This window comes from Prunus persica, chromosome G7 (assembly GCF_000346465.2).
Source record: "Prunus persica cultivar Lovell chromosome G7, Prunus_persica_NCBIv2, whole genome shotgun sequence".
Lineage (NCBI taxonomy): Eukaryota > Viridiplantae > Streptophyta > Magnoliopsida > Rosales > Rosaceae > Prunus > Prunus persica.
In genome coordinates this window covers 11561385-11571979 of record NC_034015.1, presented here as the reverse complement: position 1 = coordinate 11571979, position 10595 = coordinate 11561385, and the positions used below count along the sequence as shown (strand labels likewise).

The 10595-nt window shown below is 38.3% G+C and overlaps 2 protein-coding genes and 2 long non-coding RNA genes across 4 annotated transcripts; 3 read left to right on the top strand and 1 right to left on the bottom strand.

The window, feature by feature from the left end:
- On the top strand, positions 163 to 1962 carry LOC18769679 (activator of 90 kDa heat shock protein ATPase homolog). The gene is made up of 3 exons (XM_007203826.2): positions 163 to 1311; positions 1396 to 1475; positions 1608 to 1962. The coding sequence occupies exons 1-3, from the start codon at positions 424 to 426 to the stop codon at positions 1699 to 1701; spliced, it is 1062 nt and encodes a 353-aa protein (XP_007203888.1). The 5' UTR covers positions 163 to 423; the 3' UTR covers positions 1702 to 1962.
- On the top strand, positions 3889 to 5640 carry LOC109950153. The gene is made up of 3 exons (XR_002272454.1): positions 3889 to 4633; positions 4714 to 4792; positions 4926 to 5640. It is a non-coding gene; the product is annotated as an uncharacterized LOC109950153 (long non-coding RNA).
- LOC109950482 lies at positions 6263 to 7860 on the top strand. Its single transcript, XR_002272744.1, has 2 exons — positions 6263 to 6756; positions 7570 to 7860. It is a non-coding gene; the product is annotated as an uncharacterized LOC109950482 (long non-coding RNA).
- Positions 7933 to 9537, bottom strand: LOC18769815 (thioredoxin-like 3-1, chloroplastic). The gene is made up of 5 exons (XM_007202570.2): positions 9007 to 9537; positions 8623 to 8697; positions 8393 to 8459; positions 8278 to 8295; positions 7933 to 8187 (listed from the first exon to the last, which is right to left on the bottom strand). The coding sequence occupies exons 1-5, from the start codon at positions 9306 to 9308 to the stop codon at positions 8089 to 8091; spliced, it is 561 nt and encodes a 186-aa protein (XP_007202632.1). The 5' UTR covers positions 9309 to 9537; the 3' UTR covers positions 7933 to 8088.

Genomic DNA, 10595 nt, shown 5'->3' with positions numbered 1-10595 from the left:
AATCAAAGACATGCAAATGTAAAAGATTCCTTAGAAAATCCAAAAATAAATAAGGACAATTTTGTTCATTTTGGCTTCTTTTAAAAAATTTCTCTCTCATTTGGCATTTTTCAAAATCTCCCCAAAAAAAAAAAACCTAAATAGGGCTGGCTCCAGTCTTCCAGATCCTTCTATTCCAAAATCCAAATCTAGAAATAAATTGGTTCCCCAACTTTATTGGGCCTCAGCCAGCCACCCCAAAATTCTAGACCCTTCCACTCTCCTCACAAGAACCCTCCAGACCATCTCTCCAGCCCCCTATTTCTCTCTCCCCCATCTTCGCCTCTCTCCTCTCACATTTCCAAACCCTCTCTATCGCCAGAACACACACACACACACTCTCTCTCTCTCTCTCTCGATCTTGCGGGACTTGTAATTTGATCAATGGCGAAGTATGGCGAGGGCCACAAGCGATGGATCGTGGAGGACAGGCCAGACGGAGCCAACGTCCACAACTGGCACTGGGCCGAGACCGATTGCCTCGGTTGGTCACGCGACCTCCTCACCAAGCTCCTCAACAACCTCACAGTTCTCGATGGCGAAGGCAACATTCATCTCAAGACCAAGACCGTCGACAAGGTCGACGGCGAGGCCTACGTCAACATCCGGAAGGGCAAGATCATCCCCGGCTACGAAATCAGCCTCAGTCTTTCCTGGGAAGGCGAGGCCAAAGACGCCGATGGAAAATCGCTGCTTAAGGTCGATGGGGTGGTGGAGATTCCTTATATTGCGGACGAGAACGCTGATGAGGACCCGGAGGTCAAGATTTCAGTTAAGGATGAGGGGCCCATTGGGAAGAGGCTTAAAGAGGCCATGTTGGCTAAAGGGAAGCCTTTGATTTTGGAGAAGGTTAGGGTTTATGTAGAGAGTATTGCGAAAGGTGGGCCCGTTAAGGACGAAGTAGAGGCTAAGAAGATTGCCACAAAGAGTAATTCGACGGCGGCAGTAGCGGCTGCTGCGGGGGAGGTGAAGAAGGAGGTGGTGGTGGAGAAGAAGGAGGTGAAGAAGAAGAAGGAGAGTAAAAAAGGGTTCAAGACGATTAGTATGACTGAGAAGTTTAGTTGCAGAGCGAAAGATTTGTTTGAGATTTTGATGGATGAGAATAGATGGAAGGGTTTTAGTCAGAGCAATGCCAAGATAAGCAAGGAGGTTGGTGGGCAGATTAGCATTTTCGATGGGTCGGTGACGGGTACCAATTTGGAGTTGCAGAATGGGAGTTTGATTGTGCAGAAATGGAGATTTGGGAGCTGGCCTGATGGCATTGATTCAACGGTATGTCAAGTGTTTTTCTTTTTGGTTGGTTTTAAATGGTTTTGTGATTTGTGGGTTGAGAATGTTTTGTTTGAATTTTTGCAGGTGAGGCTTACACTTGAAGAGCCTGAACCTGGGCTCACTGTTGTCAAGCTAACACATTCGGATATTCCTGAGGAAGACAGGTTGGTTTTTATTTGAACTTTTAATTCATGGTTTATTTTCAGTTTTAGTTTGATAGATTGGGAGTATGTGAGTTTTATTGTTTTCTTCTATGAAAAGCTGATTGCTTTGTTTTGGTGCCTTTGGTAATGCAGATATGGGAATGCGACTGTGGTGGAGAATACGGAGAGAGGATGGCGGGATCTTATTTTCCAGAGGATACGGGCAGTTTTTGGTTTTGGAATTTGAGATACTTGAGTAGGGTTTCTCTTGAAAGTGTAGAATTTAATGATTTTGGAATTATGATTCAGATCCAATGTTTCCTATCAAAACAATTTGCTGAGTCTAATGTTACAACGTTTCGCAAGTCACTGATAAACTGCTTGTCTTTAAAATGTGTTGTCAGTCCTCTCACTATTTCAATAACTGAAAATCATTGTGGAATTTGGTAAGGAGTTGTATCTGGTTTGTTTCATTGGGTTGATTTATTGCACTTTTACTATTTTTGCTTCTTTGTCTTAACTGTTTTCACTTTTCATCACTGCGAGAAAGAAAAAAAAAAGGGTTTGTTTCTGACTGCCTTGCAGAAGAGCTGTGTTTTTCACATCTGTGCTACATTGGAGATTCTTCTGTCATCTAAATAGGTGCTACTGCATTGAAGTATGTTATTTACTTGTTTCATTGTTAGCAAATGAACGTACGTATAATTGTTTATCTTCTTGTTACTTCTCAGCTGTTGATTCACAATTAACAATGGGGATAGAGTATTAGAGGGATGAATGCATTATGTTGCTAGCAAGTACGGAAATTTGGTGTGGGTGTCGAATCCAAATAATTCCTAAAGACCTCGGGAGATCAGTTTTAGAACATTAGATTGGAAACATCGAGGCCTTTTAGTGGTAGTGATTGATTAGAAGTTATGTTTCAGGTTGCCAGCTTTGTCAGGGTTCTAGGATCTTGATGAGTAAGAGAAAGCTTAGGTTTGGATGTTTGTTTTTTGGAGAGGGGGTTTAGGGTTGTATGATGCTATCCGATGTCCTGGGCTATCTTGTCTTGGTTATTGTCTTTGTAAACGAGTACGTTGTCTGTCATGCTTTGGACTGCTGGAACTTCCCACATGAGGGCTTTGTTGTATGCTTGTGGCTGTAGTTGTGTTCCTCGATCCTATGGATCTTGCGTCTGCCGCTGGTTATCAGGCTTCAGGATGAAGGTTTTAGGCTTGTTTGTCAAACAGTGCTGGTTATGTATGGTAAAAAGTGTTATGAATGTAGGTGAAGGTTCAATCGATGGTAAAAGTGCTTGGTGCTGCATTTGTAGCCGAACCATGAGATAGACGTTAATTTGCATTTGATGTTTGGTTGTATACAACAAAGGTGCTGGTTTGAATTACATACAAAGGTTGCATTGCGCAAATTTTTGGATCATTTCCCTCACTTCATCAAGTACAGGCCAGGCTTTATCTACGCAAATCACTTCTGCTTTAAACTGTCCGCCATTCCATTACTTGCAGTATATTTAACAATGAAGTGTGTGTGAGTTTAGCATCCGTTTAGCGTCCATGTAGTGTCCAAAAAAAAAAGACAATGAAAGAGAACTTGTGCAATGTTTCCCTATACAATCAGAAAACTTGTCTTCCACAATGGAAAATCTTATTTGAATTGTTGCCAATAAACAATAAAAAAAAATCTATAGCATGAGTGTGAAATTCAGATATGCAGGGATATTTCCACGCTTTCACAAGGTAAACCCTGTTGTGTACTACAATATCAAAATTAGTTGCAATTGATCACAGCCGTGAAAAAGGTCATATTTTACAATTTAATGTTGTCAAATTTATGACAAGGACACCGATCTTGCACCATCTTACAATTGCAGAGAGTAATTTTACCTTTTTCATAACAAAAATAACAGATACAAGTCAATGTGTAGAACTTGCCTCAAAATATAATCGATAAAAGCCCATGTGTAGAACTTGCCTCTACAAAATTACTTGAAAAGAAAAAAGGTGTCCAAGAATCTTCAACCATCCCAAAATATTTTATCCAACATTGTTTAACCAAATACCAACCTACAAGTCAAGATTAGGATTGGGAGAAAAACACACCATAATGTCATCCCAAACAAATTTTATTTTTTGGCCTATTATCCCAAACAAGTTGGGGAAAAAAGTTAAAAGAGTTCTGCTGTTAACAAGTCGGGTCTTCACTACTGGAGCTTAATTTCTCAGAGAGGAAATTAATCCACAGATAAATTTGGCACAGGTAAAGAGCTCCCCAATGCAATTTTGTATCCATACCTGAGATTAAGACTCGGACTCCATTGGGCTTATTATTAAATCCGCAAGGAAAGGCCCAACTGCTGAACAACTTACTATTAAAACCGAGTAGGCTTTGTCCCACATCGAAGAATTGTTTATTTGACGAGTTCTTTATATACTTTCGCTTAAGTCTCATGCTCGTCCCTTCGGGGACATCCGATAAAATTGGAACGATACAGAGAAGATTAGCATGGCCCCTGCGCAAGGATGACACGCATAAATCGAGAAATGGTCCAAATTTTTTTTGCCCTTTTTCCACCAAATTTCAAATGTTTTTTTTTGCGCTCTCCACGGTGTTTCCCACAATCTCTAGGGCCAAAGGCGTAGTTCAATTCTGTTGCAGAGGTTTGAGAAGCTATGAGCATTTTGCATTTGAAGTCTTCGATGGTTCGGTGACTGATTTTTTAGTATGGGATCTTGTGTTTCCAATTTAATCCATGTAAAAAAGCTCACCTACTAGCTGTTTGATAAAATGACTCTGTTACTATGACCTTATAAAATTGTTAAGTACGCACTTCAAATGATTCTCTGATAATCCCTTACACTTGTGAAGAGCTGCTCCACTTTTTTTATTTAGTCGAGTCAATGTTCAACATAGGATGAATAAACCCAAGATATGTTTCTTTTTGTTGAGTTAGGTGAGTATTAGTTTAGAAGTTTCAATCTTGGTTGTTTGACAAATTCTTAAATCATAGATGGAAGGGTTTTAGTCAGAGCAATGCTTAGATAAGCAAGGAGGTTGGAGGGCAGATTAGTATACTATTTTTGATGGGTCGGTGACGATTACCAATTTGGAGTTGCTGAATGGGAGTTTGATTGTGCAGAAGTGGAGATTTAGGAGCTGGTTTGATGGGTTGATTAACGGTATGTGAAGTTTTGCTTTTGGTTGATTTTAATTGGTTTTGTGATTTGTGGACTGAGTTGTTTCGTTTGAATTTTTGCAGGTGAGGCTTACACTCGAAGAGCCTGAACCTGGCTCACTGTTGTCAAGCTAACACATTCGGATATTCCCGTGGAAGACAGGTTGGTTTTGATTTGAGCTTTTAATTAATGGGTTCTTCTCAGTTTGTAGTTTCATTGGTTGGGATCCTGTGAGTTTTATTGTTTTCTTATATGCATTGCTGATTGCTTTGATTTGGTGCCTTTGGTAATGTAGATATTGGAATGCAACTGTGGTGGAGAATACACAGAGAGGTTGGCGGGATCTATTTTTCCAGAGGATACGGGCAGTTTTAAATCTTAACTTCTCACTTTTCATCACTGCGAGAAAAAAGGGTTTGTTTCTCAATGCCCTGCATAAGAGCTGTGGTTTTCACATCTGTGCTGCATTGGAGTTTCTTCTGTCATCTAAATAGGTGCTACTGCATTGGAGTACGTTCTTTACTTGTTTCATTGTTAGCAAATGGGGGAGGAATACATTATGTTGCTAGCAAGTTGAGAATTATTTTCTTTCTTAAAGACCTCGGAAGATCAGTGTTAGAACATTCTATTGAAAACATCAAGGCCTTTTAGTGTTAGTGATTGATTAAAAGTTATTTTTCAGGTTGATTGCTCTGTCAGGCTTCTAGGATCTTGATGAGTAAGGGAAAGTTTAGTTTTTGGTGTTGGTTTTGGAGAGGGGGCTTGCATTGTATAAGATGCTATCTGATGTCCTGGGCTATTATTTTGTCCTAGTTCCTGAGCGCTTTGTTGTAAGCTTTTAGCTGTAGTCTTCACCTTTTTCTCCTCTCATCTATGGAGCTTGCATTTTCTGCCAGGTACCAGGATGAAGGTTTTAGGTTGTTTTGTAGAACAGTGCTGGTTATGTATGGAAAAGAGTGTCATGAATGTAGGTGAAGATTCAATTAATGAAATTTAGGGTTACAAACTTACGAGTTGAGCTTAACGAAATACGGGGAGCTATTAGTATAGTATGAGATTTTGAGAGGTACAAAAGTGCTGGTTTAAATGTGATGGTCATGAATTTTTGTCTCGACCACAATGGTGTTCTGTTCCTTGTCCTTGGAACTAGTCTCAGGCCTTTGTGGATAAGGATTTGAAATTTTTGTAATAGCAATGTTGAGTTTTCGGTTTACAAATTTGAGTTTTTTTTTTTGCCGGGTACATTCATCTGTAATTCTTCCATCTGGTGATCATGTTTCAATGGAGACAGACTGAAAATAGAATGGGCATATAATTAGTAACATGACATCTGAAACCTGTGTGACCTGCACTTTCTTTTACAGAAGTACAAGAAATAGAAAGTTCAAAAAACATAAGCGTCATACAAATTTTTGGATCATTTCTCTCACTCCATCAAGTACAGGCCCATAATATGAAAACAGTCGTATTTTGCAATTCAATACTGCTAAATTTATGACAAGGACGCCAGTGTCACACCCAAAAACAATTGGACATAATGTAATTTTGCTGTCTTATAACAAAAAACAATTGATAAAAGCCTCTGCGTAGAACTTGCCTCTAAAAAAAAAAAATCTGTTGAGTTGTATCAGTTGTCAAGTCGGGTCTTAACTTTAATTTATCAGAAAAAAGAAATTAATCCAGGTAAAAGAACTCTCCAATGGAATTATGTGAGCATTGGGCTTATTCTTAGATCTGCAAGGAAAGGCCCAACTGCTGAACAACTTGCTAGTAAAACCGAGGAAGCTTTGTCCCATATCGAAGAATTGTAAATTTAATGAGTTCTTTATATACGTGCGCTTAAGAGCATAGCTTGTCCCTTCGGGGACATCCGATAAAATTGGAACGATACAGAGAAGATTAGCATGGCCCCTGCGCAAGGATGACACGCATAAATCGAGAAATGGTCCAAATTTTTTTGCTCTTTTCTGCCAAATTTTTTTGCCCTCTCCACGGTGTTTCCCACAATCCCAAGGGCCAAAGCCGTAGTTCAGTGCAGTTACAGTGGCTTTAGAGGCTATACGAACTATGAGCATTTTGCATTTGAAGCCTTCGATGGTTCGGTGGCTTAGTCTTTGATTTTCCAGGTGTGAGTAAAAGTTTGAATTCAATCTACTTTTCTAATTTAAAAGCATATCTGTCCAGTATTTGATGGTTTAGTGACTGATTTTTTAGTATGGAATCTTGTTTCTTGCAATCTAATCCATGTAAAAAGCTTGCCCACCAGCTGTTTGATAAAATGACTCTGTTACTATGACCCTTGTAAAATTGTTAAGCATGCACTTCAAATGATCCTCTGATAACCCCTTACAGGGCTCTAGCTTTTGATCTCTGGCCTGATGTTGTCCCTTCGGTATTTGGTATCTCCACCTTTTTTTATTTGGCCGCGTAGGATGTACAAATCCAAGATATCCTTCTTTTAGTTGAGTTCGTGAGTATTGGTTTAGAAGTTTCAATCTTGGTTGTTCGAGAAATTCTTAAATGATAATGGTGGTAGCCATTTAGATTTAGAAGTTTATAGAATGCAAGGATCAGCCTGTGACTTCAATATCCTGCTATGCTAACAGTAAGATTCATTAATGATTTGAAATGCTAAGTAAAAAGAAAGCATATCCTACATGATGATATCAGGTTAGAGTTGGGATTAGGGACATGAAATCTGGAACCTATTTTCATGAAATTTCTTTTGTTTCTGACATGGTTTTTTGTTTGCGTACACCTATGTTCTTGGCTTGAATTTCATGAAAACAAAACCATGTTCTTGCCCTGAATTTCTTTTCGTCTATTGTCATCTGGGGGTGATAACAGAACCTATGTTCTTAGGTTGATTGGCAACCTACTGATATTTATGGACTCTTATGCCTTTGACTGACCCGCGTTTCATATTCGTATCATGACAGGCCCCTTGAGCTCTCAAGCTTGCACTCATGAATCTTTTGAAAGTCCATACTGTCTGTTACTTCGAAAACCATGAAGCTGATGGATTGTTCGAAGTAATTTTTGGAGTTGCTTCAGTTTGGGAACTAGAAGGTAGTGAAAGCCATACCACTTTTTTTTTTTACAAGTAATCAACTCAAAACTAAAGCCTTTACCACTTTGACATATAGTTGGCCTTTTGTATCTAAAGTCTGCTTGCTTGAGGCATGTTGGCACTTCACATATTTTCCTTAACAATATCGCGATTCAACGTACAAGTTTCTTTTACTTTTCTTAGGGCTGCAAAGATTAGAAAACTGAGCACAAAACTGGAGTGCATCTTAACAAAGACCTCTAAGGAAACAAAGATAGAAAGAAATTTGACTGTACATATTGTGTTCTTCATTATATGCTGTGGTTAGAAAAAATTACAAGGACAGAGGCCTAGCAGAAGAGAGAAAACAAAAATAGTACAAGAAATAGGGAGACCAAAACATCAAGCATCACACAAATTTTTGGATCATTTCTCTCACTTCATCAAGTACAAGCCAGGCTTGATGTCCCCCAATCACTTCTGCTTTAAACTCCCCATCTTTCCATATCTGCGTTACATTAACAGTCCACTTAGAAAAGTTTCGCACTGTTAACCAATACAATCAGAAAAGACTTGCTGCACAATCCATAAATCTCACCTGAATTGTTGGCATTTTCTGAGAAAACAGGAAGATAAAAAATTATTAATAAAAATTAGACAACTTATTAACCAAGTAAAATTAAAATCATGGAAGGGGTGAAATTCAGACATACAGAGATGTTTCCACGCTTAACCAGAGCTTGAGGTACCTTGTTGACATCAACATAATAGAACTTGACCCTGTTGTGTACACACAATGTCACAGTTGTAAATTGAACAACTCATCACATGAAAAGAGTCTCTTATTTGCGCAATTTAATATTGCCAAATTCATGAAAATGATACCAAATTTCAGTGTGTGTGTGAGAGAGAGAGAGACAGAGAGAGAGAGAGAGAGAGTTACTTGGTGTCATATTCAGCAGCCAATTTCTCCAATTTAGGCTTCAAATAAATGCATTTGCGGCACCAAGCTGCCATCCTGTCCCCAAAAAAAATCCTAAGATCCATTCACTGTTCTTTTTTTGTTTTTAACAGGGCGGTATTGTAAACTACTCTAAAGTAAAAGGACATGGATCGAACTAGAGTACAAAAGAGCGGACGCATTCCCTCGACCAATTGGCCTAACCCACTGGCCTAACCTATGAGACTGAACTTCTTAACCAAAATTCATTTGTTTACTAAACCTTATCTGTTTATAACCAAGTAAGATATTTAGATAATGTGAACAAAATAAGTGAGCTGGCATTCACTCATTCATCAAGACAAGATAAGAGAGAGAGGGAGAGACCAGTCAATGATAATGGGCTGGGATTGCTCTTGTGCATGGCTTAGAATCTGATCAAAGTGATCACAGTCGTTGATGGCTTCCAGCTCTACAACAGTGGGTCTTGAATCATTCCAAAAAGCCTCAACTTTGAAGTCCCACTTCAACATCTTCTTGCCATCATCTCTGTTTCTGTTCAAAAGTCCAAACCCAGAAGAAGCTTTTCGCAGCAACAAGCTGCCACCACTGATCCAAAACTGTTGCTGATGCTCTCTGTGATGCATTTCTCTACACAAAATGTGAGAATTTGCTGCCAAAACAGACATCTTACTTGCTCTCTAAGACTCCAATACTCTGTAACTAAAAAGAAGAAGAAGAAGAGCGATAAAAAAAGACGTTGATTTAGCGGAAGTGAGAGTTTTAGGATGATGGGTTAGAGTCGTGGTGTATAAGAATCATATTATAGTTGGAGCTCAAAAATGGTGGTTTTTGTTTGTGGTTGGCTACTTGGGTTTCTGGAAGTGAAGTTTGCTTCTGTTAAGGGTCCTTGTTTGTCTTGATTTTATAAATGGGGGAGAAAATGCTTATCCATAACTAGTGTTGGGATTGGCGTAACAAGTAAGAACACTAGAATGTAGGGCCCACAGCCGCAACTTGTGTCTAGACGTACTTGAGTTTATTGAACCCAACACAGCAACTAAATGAGTGGTTATATTTTTGGGTTATAAGGCCATCCCCAATACATGAACTCAAACTTGAAAATTTCTAAATTTAATTTAATTTTTCTCCTAACCCAAGAAAAATAATGGGTTAAAATTTTTAAAAACTCAAACTTGAGGTCAAATATCAGTGTAGTTATCGACTAATCTAGAAAACTTTTTGGTGGCGTCCACTCAAAGCTAACGCAGCCCATGTGCAAGGAGGAATCAATGAGGCACTAAGTGTCGCGCTATTGTTGTTGCAGAAGCTGTTGAGCGCTGGTTGCGCAATACCATTTTTTTTTTTTCCAAAAATAACCCAAATCAACGATCCATGTTAAATCCAAGCTATTGTAAATATATATAAAAAAAATCCAAATGTTAAAAATAATATTTTAAATTAATCTAAATTATATCCAACCCAAAACTCACTCAAAACTTTATAAATACCCACCTATTTCTCAAATAAAATTGTATTTATAGAATTTCAATTTTTTTAGGTCAAAATTTTCAAAAAATTAAATTATGAAGTTATTTAAAAAGATTAAGTGAAGAAAAGTTATCCATGAATTTTTTTTTTTTAACTTAAAGCATTTTTAAACAATTTAATAAAGTTGTGGACTTAAAATTTGTATCTGAATGGTTGAGGGAAACGATTTTAGTCAGGGCAAAACCCAAATAGTTACTTTTTAAGAGGGAGAAATTTGGGTTTAAGACTAAACGGGTTGGAGAAGGCTTAATGAGGGGGTTCAATCCAATAGTCAATAACAACTCTGCTATACACTAGATCGGACGGTTGCTAAGAACCCCCTCATTATTACCCCTTATTGTAGCCTTCATGAATAGAATCTAAACATAAAGAGAAGAAATTTTTTTAAAAAAGGGTAAAATAGTCTTGCTGTGCAAAGAAAAAGA